We start from the raw sequence: 14,091 nt of genomic DNA, 5'->3' as shown, positions 1-14,091 counted from the left end.
CTGCACAATGTAACCAGATGAAATTCATTAGTTTTCCAAGCGGTTTCTGGAATGCTTGGAAATAAACTACGCACCATACTCATGACATGTGTCATGTCAGTCTTATGCACACCCCTTCAAGTAAAGTGTTACCATATATATATATATACTCTTCAATAGTAAATTTAGAGCAATATTATTATAAGGGGTAAAACTGCCTAAAGTTGTAATGATATATACTTTAAACCGTTTTAAAGTATTTTTCTTAAAAAATATATTACAGTGAACAGTAAAGATCCCCTAATTGAAGAATCACCAATTTGCATTTATTGCCATTAACACTGGCACTGGCCTGGCTGTATAAAATGGCTTTTGAGATTTTAGTTAAATAAACTGTTAATTAATTTCATGGCTTGATTAGATAAACATGATTGCCTTGAGTGACGAAGACTGTCCTTCTTGTTCTTGGCATTACAGAGGGTGCACTCACACCCTACAGCATGGGGTCGGGGCAGAGAGATGTCTTGCTTCAATAGTATTGTCAAAATCTCATAATTGTTCCGGTGGGCAGCAAGAATGACTGGAGCGACATCCATGGTGGTGGAATACTCTGGGTTTTGAATGCGCTGCACCAATTTCTAAAAAAAAATGTACACAAAGATCTGATTACGCAAATGTTTTAGGACAACTAATCGTTAGGATTTTAAATAATGAATATGCATTCATATATTTATTGATAGTAAAATACTAATATTTAGTTAAATATGAAAAAAATCAAAATTTTATGAAAAATGTAATTGAAAAAATAATCGCCAAAAAAAACACTAACCGCAATAGAAGGCTTGGAGGAACGCCTGGGCCGATGATTTAGCAGGATGTCAACTGCTCCTACCACTTCTGAATCAATAGCCACTAATAATGCATCTGTGGCCTGTGTGCGCGCACACACACACACACACACACACACATATTCATCTCAAAAGAACAAACTGGTTTTATCTAACATGTTATGTATGATCTGAGGACATGGGTGTGTTCTCACCTGGCAGCCATGATCCAAGAGCAACTGCAATATGTCTAGATTCTCATTTTCTATTGAAATGGTGATAGCATCTCTCCCAAGTACATCTGCACAGTTAATGTTTAATTCACCATGTCGTTTCTCCTCCAGCAGTTTCTTCACCATGTAGTAGTCTCCTTAAAATGTAGTTAGGTAACAATAAATTAGTTCAATGATTTATACAATGGCACCTAAATATGTTATCAGAAAGAGAGGACAGCAGTTTGTGATGGAAAATAATGTAGCCCTTAAAGGAGAGATATCCTTCCCTGAACCATTTTAGGATTTCTTTATATGGTAAAAGAATAGCAACTGACTCTTGTCTGCACAATGTAACCAGAGGAAATTCATTAGTTTTCCAAGCGGTTTCTGGAATGCTTGGAAATAAACTACGCACGTCTGTTAAACAACACACTAAACACTGAAGATGTCCAAACCACCAGTCAAACTCTCAAAATCTACTCATCTCAAAACAAATCACTAGGACCTAGTAGTTTGTCATGTAAAATAAATATGGGAAATGATTACAGTCAGTTTTTTAAATTTGAATTCTACTCATGCAATTACTCTTAAACCGTTAGAAATCAAATCTGTACTGTGAAACTCTATTATTTCTCTCTCACATCATCTCTGTTCTAAGCAATTTCGAAACATTCTATTTTGGCACTTCTTATGTTACTGTTTTCTTAGAATGAATCGTTTATGTTGTAAAATGTTTTCATTTGATAGTGGCTTTCAATAAATATACAAACTGAAAATATAACTGTCTATCTGATAAACATTGACTTTTTCAAGATTTTAGGTTAAAATTGTAAAACTGCTCCTACCACTTCTGAATCTATCTATCTATATCTATATCTATATCTCTCTCTCTCTCTCTCTCTCTCTCTCTCTCTCTCTCTCTATATATATATATATATAAACTAAGTCTGCTTGACGTCGCACCAAATGTTATGTTGTTGTGTAAGTCAAAATATTTTTTCTTCTTAAAAATAATGTCTTCATTTGTGTCTATATAGCTGATCATAAATGATTACTGACAACATGATGATCCATCCAAACAAAGCGAGAGCTCCAAATATATGTAAAATATCAAATGTAACGCTACCTATATACAGTAGGCTATACCATTTAATCAGAATAAAACATTTAGTATTAGAGCATAATTATTTTTACAACAATAATATAAATTCATGCTATTTAAACCCCCCAAAAAAATACATTGTAAAATCAAGCAACTAAAATGTATAACCTTATTATTAACATTATTATTACTGTTTATACAATATATTTAAAGAACACGTCCTTTAGAGTGGTAAATGAACTTACCCTTCTCGCAGGCCAGCAGAAAGAGCTTCTCGTCCAGAGTGGTCTCCTCCTTCACCTCTCTGACGTCTTTTAACGCCAGATATTTATCCGGAGAAGACGAGTGCGTGCCCTGATATAGAGCAGCCATTATAACGGAGAGAGAGTACGGCAAAGCACTGATGTGCATCCCACTGAGCAGAGCCTTACATCTTTATACACGTAAAACCACCGAAATTAAAACAAGAGCCCTGGTCAGTCTTGATGTAAACGATGTTACGCGCTCTGATAAGGCCCACACTGTAAATGAGAGACTGACTTCTGTCAGAGTTCTTCATCCGCGTCTCGGCTTATGTGTATGGTACGATAGAAAAAACATCCGTCAGCATGTATAAGGATCACCTAAAGGTTTTCATAAGCAAATCTTCCCCAAACTATATAAAAACTCAAGAAGAGACTGGAGCATCGCGATGTTCTGTTGCGCTGGTGCTGATGATGCTGTAAATGCGCATGCGCGCTCAGTCACTGACTTTGGAGCATAGTTACATAAGTGATGAATGTCCACAAGAAACTTTTGGCATTGGCAAATCGTAAGTACACGATTTATTATTGCGTATTTAACAACATAACGTGATTTTGAGTGTGTTTTCGTGTTACTGCACTGTAGTCCAAAAACCGTTTTGTTTATATAATGTGCCTCTTTGTTTTTATTGAATAAATTGAAATGTTGCATTTGTGTATGTGTTTTTATGCTCATAACCCTCAAAGTTACTCAAGACCAAGGTACACAAAACCAACAATGTAATTGAAGAAGTCATTTTGACACGTTTTACCTTTGTCAACCTAGTGTTTCCAGACTTAAAGGGATAGTTTACCCAAAAATGAAAATTACCCCATGATTTACTCACCCTCAAGCCATCCTAGGTGTATATGACTTTCTTCTTTCAGACAAATACAATCGGAGTTATATTAAAGGGGTCATATGATGTTGCTAAAAAGAACAGTATTTGGTGTAATGAAAGGTTTTTATGCAGTTTAAGGTTCAAAAAACACATTATTTTCCACATACTGTACATTATTGTTTCTCCTCTATGCCCCGCCTTTCTGAAACGTCGATTTTTACAAAGCTCATCGGTCTGAAAAAGCGAGGTGTGCTGTGATTGGCCAGCTATCCAGTGCGTTGTGATTGGCCGAGTACCTCAAGCGTGAGACGGAAATGTTACGCCCCTTACTATACTATGATGATGCCCTGTCAGGCCGGAGCGATGATTCAAAAACATGAATACCCATTATAAACGAGGCATTCGTTGCATCCAGTGGGGACATAATTATGGATTATAATGACTTATACTGTCTTTTTACGCGTTGCATCGCGCCGCGTAAACATAAAACGATGTCTGCATTTGTGATCGGAGAAATGACAAACAGCAAGCACTACTCTACACTGCCCAAAAAACTTGCTTTAAATATATAAAATATAAAAACTCTTTAAATATAAAAAAACGTACTTACAGTCTTTGAGTCAGAACAGCCGGCATTGTAGTCTACTCTACCAGGATCAGGAAACAGTCCTCCATAAAATGTGCTGCACACATCTGAATATTTTGATTGAAGTGTTCTGGAACAGTGTTGTAAATACAACTTAGCAACTGATTTCTAGTCATGTCCATTTTTGGAAGGCCGAACAAAGGAGTTTCGCTTTCACAAAGAAACAGCGTCACACACGGCGGCCTACAGTGAGCAGAGGCCGGGGGCTAGTGTGAGGAACGGCCGGAGGGTTAGAGTGAGCAGAGGTGGGTGGGCTTGAGAACGGCACGGCCGGCGATTTCGACGAAGGAGCGTCCGGAAGGACATGTGATGACTCCGGTCTGGACTCTGCTTCATCCACGGGTGAAAGCCGATCCGGCGATCCACTGCGCAAAGTTGTAGTATTTCCTCAGCAACCAGCACGGATCAGCTCCAGGCATGACGAAACAGATATCGTCCTCTTTTGGAAGACCAAACAAAGTAGTTTTGCTTTCACAACAAAGCACACAGCGTCTTTACGACATGGCGGCGGAAACAACAAAACTACAGCGAGAATAAAAGTTACGCCTTCTTTCTTTGCGTGAACATTTGGGCGGCGTTATGCAAATCTTCCCACGTAGTGATGTAGATATGTGGGGGCGTGTTAGAATGAGCCGTTTTAGGTAGGCGTGGCTGACTCTTAACTTTTATAAAGAATATCTCTTTAGATTTAAGACTTTAGTCTTTGGAACTTTACAGATCTTCTTTATGCACCAAGAGCTTGTAACACTCCAAAGATAAAGAAAAATTGAAATCGCATCATATGACCCCTTTAAATAATGTCCAGGGTAATCCATGCTTTATAATGGGAGTGGATGGTAGCCCAAAATTTTAAGTCAAAAAAATTGCACCCATCCATTATAAAAGAAGTCCACATGTCTCCGGGGAGTGAATACAGGCCTCCTGAAGTGAATCGATGCATTTGTGTAGGTAAAATATATTTACAACTTTATAAACCTTAATCTCTAACTTCCGCTAACTGTCGTACGCACGTTCACGGGAGAGTGGCGTCCAGCGGAAGACGTAGGACAGGACTATTCAATTAGTTTCATTTGAGGGCCGAATTATTGAATTGAAAACTTGAAGGGGGATCTCTTTCTGTGGGGCCTATAAAATTAGAAATTACATTTAAATGCATATTCAGCAGTAAAATGAACTATCATTACCAACATCTATAAAAGGCTAACATCTGTCAGTCGATTGAAAAAAAAAACGAATTAATCAGACATTTTCTATAATTCAAGGTGCAGTAGGATATCTTGGAAAATGCTAAATTTAGCCTGATAGCACTGAAAGCGAACGTCCCACCCTCCCTGCAATCGCTGTCCAAAGCCACGCCCCCTGAACGCATTTACACTCACAGACCAGAATACCAGAGACAACATACAATAGGCTACATCAGCAGTTCCCAATTCCAACCCATGTTCCGAAGTGAAGTAAACGTCAACAGATTGCCCCTGCTCAGGGAGTAGGGAGCAATAAACACTGTGTAGGGATCATATCGATCGGAACACTGTCCATGCACGTAGCTCACTTCTAACGAACTGGTTATCTGAATCGGGTGTGTTAACTAAGCGAGACATGCAAAATATGCAGAGCGGGTGGGGCCCGAGGACTGGAATTGGGAACTGCTGGGCTACATCATTTGTCATTCACTGGTGAGAAAACTTTAAAAGTACTACAATACCAGGAAGGAAGGTCAGGTTGTTGATGTTTGTCTGCCATTCCCGCTCTGTCTGCATAGCCTGCGTGAATGCGCTGATGACGTATCCTGTCTGCACGAACGGGGTGTGCAGAGGTATGCTAATACATAAGTTGACAGGCAGGTAGGAAAGCCAATTAAAATGCTCGTACCGAGCGTTTTGATTGGACGAACATTTCTTGGTCCTACGCCTTCCACATAATATATAAATACAGATAAATACATTTATACCACTTAACTTAATGATTGCTATCGGGATGTGAAGAGACTTTCAACCAGCATAACAATTTTTTTTTCTGAAGACAATCACCTATTGCACCTTTAATCGTGATTAATTGCATATTAATATATTGTCATAGTTTCACATTGAACCTCAGTTGACAGGCAGGTAGGAAAGCCAATTAAAATGCTCGTACCGAGCGTTTTGATTGGACGAACATTTCTTGGTCCTACGCCTTCCACATAATATATAAATACAGATAAATACATTTATACCACTTAACTTAATGATTGCTATCGGGATGTGAAGAGACTTTCAACCAGCATAACATTTTTTTTTTTCTGAAGACAATCACCTATTGCACCTTTAATCGTGATTAATTGCATATTAATATATTGTCATACTTTCACATTGAACCTCAAAATTAATGTAGAAACAACATAAAGGTGGTATATTTTAAATGTGTTTAATGGCATCTCTTTACTAAGTTGCCTATTATTAACTAAGGCTAGTATTTTTGATACCAATACTGCTACTGATGTCTCTATTAAATGCATTTTCATTTTAGCTATTAATTATAACCATTAAACATTACAGTATAACCGAAAGCCATTATTTTTTATATTAAGTAGGATCTGAAAAATAAAACAACTTTTAATTTAAGTGAACTTAAAACAATCCGCTGAAGCGGCTCAGCGTATGCGTACAGCCAAACGTGCAGCCTTTCAAACTAAACTCCATTTGACAATCATCTTCGTCCAGTGTCTGCGCTATTTCTCGCCAGAAGTTATGACTGATAACACTGTCTTTATACTAAACTAGAGTTGTGGATATCTCATAATCCCCTCACACAAACGTTTGTCAATGCTGCCGTCTACTGATGTTGCGGTCTCCGGCAGATTGTTGTTGTTGCTTCCTTTTCTTTTTTGGCTGTGTGAAACAACGGCCCGGACCAGTGTTGCCACCTTGTGGACAAACTAATGGACACTAGTGCAAAAACAATTCAAGGCGTATGTGTGACCTGGGCTGCATTCCAGTCTGTTTTTTTATGCCCTTCACTCGCAAACTTCTCTCCGTCTCGTTCACTTGGATGTACGTCATTGATTACGTTGCACGAGTGCCCACTACTGGCAGAACCCTTGGAATGGGCTGAACTGGAATGTCCTAAGCCCTTGATCACTTAGAATCTGCTATAGAGTTGGTTTATTGTTTACATTTTTCCCCTTACTGTTTTGTTTGGTGCAGCATTCTATATGTATATAGGTATGTTTGGGCTGTTATAAATGTTTTAAAAAATCATTTATATATTATAGAGTTGTTTGGGGTGGGTATAAATTAAACGCAATGTGCGATGACGTCACAATCATGTTGCATTGTGGTCTGTGGAGTGGCCTGAAGTGTGCATATGAAGCAGATTCACTCCCTCAAAATCGAGGGGTCGAGGGTCTGTCCATATAAACTTCCCTCGTTCACTTCACGAAGTGGAAAGCACATCAAAATGGCAGCGGAGATTCCCCCGAGGGGAAGTGCTTAGGGAAGTTTGCGAGTGTGTGTCTAAAAGGGGAGTAGAACACAGTGACGGACGTGGAAGCGCAGAGGAGAGAGCAAAACAAAACACCGGTCACAAATTAGAAGTACAAAATGAGGATTTGTAAAGAAAAATGTCAGAGGATTTTGATATAAGTCAAGAAGAGACTGGTTTTCCTTTGCTGTAAACAAAATTTGTGTCTCGCGAGACTAGCACATTCTCACCGGAGCTTATGCTATGCCTATGTCCTACATCATTCGCTGGACGCCACTCTGTCGTGAACGTGCATACGGCAGTTAGCGGAAGCTATAGATTACAGTTTATAAAGTTGTAAATATGGATATTTTTCTTACACAAACGCATCGATTCGCTACAGGAGGCCTTTTTTCACCCCCGGAGCCATGTAGACTTATTTTATAATGTTGGGCTACCATCCACTTCCATTATAAAGCATGGATTAGCCTGGACATTATTTAATATAACCCTGATTGTATTCGTCTGAAAGAATAAAGTCATATACACCTAGGATGGCTTGAGGGTGAGTGAATCATGGGGTAATTTTCATTTTTGGTTGAACTATCCCTTTAATGATGACGGTTCACGCTTCAATACTGCAATAAGAACAGATGACAACAAATGCTGGCCGCTTTATGCAAATAAAATGTTAGCAGTTGAAAAACCAGCTGGGTGAAGATTGTGAAGACAACCACCAATTAAAAAAACAAAAAACACCCTGTTAAAATAGGCCACAATGTATGGTGAATTTTGTATTGTGTTGTGTTTGAGAGTTAATGGAAATGTCTGTAAAATGTCTGTATAATATCCTGAAAGTTAACCATACTTTATTTATTTACTTTACTTTATTATTTATTTATTTATTTTACAGTGTAAGATGTCCATCTGTTGTAATCTAATCAGCAGCTGAGGAAGACCATATTACCTCCAATGAAAAGTGATTTTATTTTCAGCTCCCATCAGGGGTCCATTCTTTTAATACTTAAATAAGATAAATTACAGTAAAATAATATATAACTTATGACATATTTCAACTCGTCTATATATATGACTCATAATTATATCTCATAATATCTCCTGATCTCATCATTTTGACTTTTTGTCTCATAATTGTATTTTCTCTTAAAAATTTTTATCTCACAATTGTGACTTTTTATGTTTACTGATGTTTTAATATGACTATCTCATGATATTGGCCTTTTGTCATATTTTCAAATTTTTGTCTCAATTACTATATAGTATCTAGCCTAGTATTTAGTAGTTTTTAATTATGTCATAATTATGACTTATGTCATTATTTTAACTTTGTCATAATCATGACTTCTTTCACTCATCACTGTCCATAAAAAAAGTGTCTCATACGGCTCCGGGATGGTGAACAAAGGTCTTCTGTAGCGAATCGATGCGTTTTTGTAAGAAAAATATCCATATTCAAAACGTAATAATCACTTGAATCTAGCTTGCGCTCACTGTTGTAAACAGAAGCAGTTCCGGGAGCATGACGTATGAGGTCAGCGTTGCTTCTGTGTACAACTGTTGGCACAAGCTACATTAAAGTGATTATTACGTTTTGAATATGGATATTTTTCTTACAAAAACGCATCGATTCGCTACAGAAGGCCTTTGTTCACCCCCTGGAGCTGTGTTCTTTAAGTTCTTTTGGACTGAAGCAATGCAACACCCGCTGAGACCATTTTTAATATAACTCCGACTGGATTCGTCTGAAAGAAAAAAGTCATATACACCTAGGATGCATTGGGGGTGAGTAAAACGCAGTCTAATTTTCATTTTTGGGTGAACTAACCCTTTAAGTAGATACTTATTTTAAGCAAAATATAAAAAAGGTCCAGACTTCAAGAAGAACCTACAGTATATTTTATGTCACGTGGTCTTCTGCCTTATGTAACTAAATGTAAAAATAAAAATAGCATGATAAAACATCTGATCGTACCTAAGTTATAATATGCATATCTAATTGGGCTCAACTGATTAAATAATTTTATTTATTTTTTAAATAGAAAAAACAGCTAATGCTGAGGGCCCAATATCCTCATCTTTGATGACTATTTTGACTTTTTAAGGTTTTTTCTATTACAAAGCACTATTGGTGCCCAGATGGAAATGTATAACTATTCACAAAAACAGCAGGGTGGCGCAGCAGTTGCACGGAAGAGAACACATGCCTAAACCTGCTCTTCAGCTTTACGAATGACTGCTATTCAAAGCAGGCAGTGATGACTTAAAGGAACAGAAATGGCAGCTGTGTGCTTCAAAGCGAGATGATAACAAATTAGTGACAGTTCTGGCAATGTTTCAAACACTGCTACCTATGTCCTGAACTAAATAATTTTATTTATTTTTTAAATAGAAAAAACAGCTAATGCTGAGGGCCCAATATCCTCATCTTTGATGACTATTTTGACTTTTTAAGGTTTTTTCTATTACAAAGCACTATTGGTGCCCAGATGGAAATGTATAACTATTCACAAAAACAGCAGGGTGGCGCAGCAGTTGCACGGAAGAGAACACATGCCTAAACCTGCTCTTCAGCTTTACGAATGACTGCTATTCAAAGCAGGCAGTGATGACTTAAAGGAACAGAAATGGCAGCTGTGTGCTTCAAAGCGAGATGATAACGAATTAGTGAAAGTTCTGGCAATGTTTCAAACACTGCTAGTCCTGAAGTCAGATGAAAAGTGAGCAATTATGAATTGACAGTTAACAGTTATGTTAAACAACTCACAGTTTAACATGCCTAGAATGAACTTCTGTTCAGAGAGGCCACACACTAGTGACCAGTCGACCAGACTTTAATCTGGTTATAAAGCGACACTGTTAAGCATTACTATAACTATATGTGATTCCTCTGAGAATTGTATAACCTGACACCAGAAGCATTTGCACATTCAAATAAAAAATGGCTGCACCTGCTCTATCTAAAAAAAATTGATTAATAGCACAATTCATTATTTACTCACAACAACAATGTTTTAATAAAACTGTTATAAAATCTGATTGGATCAGTCTTGTTTGAAACATTGTAATAAAATCCACACTGCTGCACATCACAGGAGTTATACCAAGGTTACTTAGCAACCATAAATAATTGCATGATAAAGTACAGGATGAGTCTTCTTGTCAGACTCTGTTCCTTGTTTTGTGTATGTTTTGCTCCCTATGTGCCTTCCTTTCCCTTATTTGGTCTTCCTGTTCCTGCCCTGATTGTGTTTATTTGATCCCAGCTGTGTCCTATTGATTTCCTTGATTAGTCCCATAATATAAACCCTGTGTTTCTGAGTTTCCCTTGTCTGGAATTGTACGTCGATCCCCGTGTCCTATGTGTGATTTCCCTGTTGAAGAAAATAAAGTCTATGTTTATTCTGGGTACTCCTTCGTCTCCTCACTCCTTCACCGTGACACTTCTATTTTATTCATTTATGTTTTACTTGTTTGATTCATTTACCATACAAAAAGATGTTAAAATGGAATTCTTGCTCATGTTTTGGTTCATAATGTTGAAATGTATACATACATGCAGACACACAGTATATGTGTATATATACACGCATCTTATATTACTGAATTAGCATTACAGTTCAACCTTGATTCTAAATCACTTTTGTTAAACAATATTGACAACACAAATGAAATGTCAACATTTAAATCAAATTTGCAATCAGATGTAGCAATATTAACAATTCAAATACTAAAATGCTACATCAACAAATTCCTGACTATTACGAAAAAAAACAAAAAAAACCAACTTGAAATAAAAAAAAAGACACCGGTTGAGTATTTATTTAGTGATTAAAAGATATATTTCTTAAAGGAAAAGGGGGACAAAAAACCAAAAAGATCAGTTGTTTCAGGAGCCTGATGTTACTTCCTTTGGATTCTCTGAAATGTGAAAAAGAAAGCACAATGTCATCTAAAAGAAAGTCAATTCAGCTGTCATACGACCACATACAGGAATGTTAAAATGTTAAAACATGATTCATTTTTTCAAACTGCATAACACAGCATTATAATGATAATTTTAGTATAATTTAATTGATTTCTCTAAAACTATTCATTTTATTATTACTCTTTCTGGTATTCTGTTTAGTGGGAACAGGCTAAACTGAATTGAGATCAGTTACTCGCATCACATTTAATACTGATTTAGGAAAATTAATGATTACCAGATTTCCCGATACTCGGGGTGCTTCTCAATTCTTGTTTGTGCATCCTCGTTTCCTTTTCTCGCGTCTTAGCTTCACCCCTTCAGGATGCGAGGGAAGGGCGCAAGGAAAAGATACGAGGACGGAGGAATTGAATCAAGTGAAATGATATCCTCGCTCCCTTCATTTCAAAGCGTCTTCAATTAGTGATGACTCTACACCACTGGATTTAGCTTGCACGTCAGGATTCTTGAACATTAGAGACAATTATTTGTATTGTAATAGTTTCAACCTCCACAAAATACCACATTAAATTACTACAAAAACCCTACATTAAAGTCATTCTCTATTCTCTATTAACCAATATAACAGGCATTCGTTTAAAAATTAAAAGCAATCAGCCATTAAAATCAAGAGACGTAAATAAACAATTAAAACTGTGCTGAAAAGAACACGTTATACATTGAAATTAAAGGCACTGTCAAAACATGACGCACATTTATGGTCTCTTATTTTGTAGTTTTTCTGGTCCCCTTTGTTTCTGTATTCACTCCCCTGTTTAGTTGCTGTTGCCTTGTCCCTCTTGTTTGTTCCCTTGGCTACCCTCGTGTACCCTATGGTGATTCATTGGCTCCTCCCACTTGTTATCTCATTATCCTTGTTATCCTGTGTATTTATTAGGGCTGGGTAAAAAATATCAATATCTCGATATTAATCGATTCTCATTTTTACGGAACGATATCGATTCTTAAATCCCAAGAACCGATTAGTCTAGTTTTCAGTTAATGGACGGAACGTTGAAGGGGACATAACGTCCCATCCAATATATCGCAATAAGCACTTTGGTACTTTTATATGTAACCATAATATGAAACAAAGTCTCAGATTTCAGATTTTCTGTCCATTGTATTGCAGTATTCAAACAATAAATGTCGTTTTGGCACTGTTTAATGTGAAGTGACAGATCGCTGTAGCGCGTTCAAGATGCACGTGAGCTGATCATCTCCTCCACATTAATACCAGTTTCAGCACAAAATAAACATGACTAAACATCCCAAGGTAAGTTAAAAGAAAGAGTAGAACTTTACAATCCGCATCCTGTCTCGTAATCGCTCAATCAGTGTTTCAGCTGTGCAAAAACGTCAATATAACCGTCTTATAAACAATGTCACTTAACGTTACATTTACCTCAGAAAAACATATTCGGTGACCATAAACTCGTTAGTCAGACTGAAAAATAAACTTTAGAGAGGGGCATTTTGCTAAATATATGCACCATATAACATATTCATTATACATTTTACTGTTCTTCAATGTTTAATTTATGTTTGAATAAATCCATCAAGATTTTATGACAGCCATCATCATGTTTATATTTAAAAAACAAAAACAAATTGAAGTAGAAATATTATTATGTAATTGTAACGTTATTATTTTAAAAACTTCATTAAGTTAAAATTTTAACAAATCAGTTAATTTTAACCTTCAATATTATAGTAAAGTAGTACCAGCTGACTCTCATGTATATTTTACAGCATTAGTTGAGAGATTTTTTTTCTTGAGAAAATTTGGCATGCACTGTACCTGATATATATCCAAAATAATCGACATTGAATCGAATCGGTAATCGAATCGAATCGCAAGCTTGTGAATGAGAATCAAATCATGAAATGTGTGTCAAAACCCAGCCCTAGTGTTTATACCCCTGTGTTTGCCTGGTTCTGTGTCAATCTTTGTTCCTAGATCATGTTTCCTGTGTATGTTCCTGGTTCCTGTTCCTGTGTTGGATCTTTGTTTGTTTTCTTAAATCTTACTGCAATTTGATCCTCCGGCTTGTGTTCACATGCTCCAACTTTACAATAGAGCCATACTATTTATAGGAAATACTAACCAGGTGCTCCATCAAAATATTATTCAACATGGCCTAATAGAGGCATTCCAGCTCAGTAAATGCAATTCAGATTGTTCTATCCCTTGGTCTTTCAGATGTTTGCCTTGCAAGGTACTGGCTTTATCTTCTGGAACATATCTTTTTATGTTTTTATATTCCCTACAATCCCTGGGATATTGCAAAGAAATTTCACACCAAACCAAACATTAATTATGGTATTAAGGTTAATTCATGTCACTTATCCCTGTCCAAATAGAATGTGTCATAGGACATGAACAACTTAAAGTCCTAGTCATGTCAGTATATTGAGGTTATCCCAGTTTTTAACTGATGTATTAGCTTGGTAAATTTAACACAATATCAGCAGTAATGAAAACTACAGTCTACTTCATACAAATGATCACATTTGTCCAGCAATACAAACTGTATTACCACCCAAACTGTTTGTGGTATACTGAAAACAATATATAATATTATAATTTTAGTAAGTTTCAATTGTATTTACTGTAAAATTCCACAAATGAATGGAGACAGACAAAACAGTTATAACATAATCACTTTATATACAAATTAGTTTGTTCAAATAATTTAGGTTTATGCTTTTCTAATGCAATTTATTTAAAAAGGTTCTATGTGTTACATTATCCATTATTCATAAGGGTATT

The 14,091-nt window shown here is 36.5% G+C and overlaps 1 protein-coding gene across 2 annotated transcripts in view; it reads right to left on the bottom strand.

Annotated features, from left to right (window-relative positions):
- Positions 1-9,902, bottom strand: part of LOC107566298 (short transient receptor potential channel 1-like) — a 35,413-nt gene extending 25,511 nt beyond the window's left edge. Inside the window, exons 1-5 of one of the 2 annotated variants that reach the window (XM_016251703.1) lie at positions 9,893-9,902; positions 2,369-2,768; positions 1,022-1,176; positions 809-910; positions 435-617 (exon numbers count right to left, since the gene is read on the bottom strand). In XM_016251703.1, coding sequence (XP_016107189.1) covers positions 435-617; positions 809-910; positions 1,022-1,176; positions 2,369-2,534 — 606 coding nt within the window. In that variant the 5' untranslated portion in view covers positions 2,535-2,768; positions 9,893-9,902. Of the gene's footprint in view, positions 1-434; positions 618-808; positions 911-1,021; positions 1,177-2,368; positions 2,840-9,892 lie in introns of those variants that run through there. The other variant, XM_016251702.1, reaches the window with a different exon arrangement.
- Positions 9,903-14,091: the final 4,189 nt, after the last annotated feature.

The sequence above is a fragment of the Sinocyclocheilus grahami genome, unplaced genomic scaffold (genome assembly GCF_001515645.1).
Source record: "Sinocyclocheilus grahami isolate Dianchi unplaced genomic scaffold, SAMN03320097.WGS_v1.1 scaffold1068.1, whole genome shotgun sequence".
NCBI lineage: Eukaryota > Metazoa > Chordata > Actinopteri > Cypriniformes > Cyprinidae > Sinocyclocheilus > Sinocyclocheilus grahami.
The sequence above is the reverse complement of the archived record's forward strand: the minus strand, read 5'-3'. Positions and strand labels throughout refer to the sequence as shown.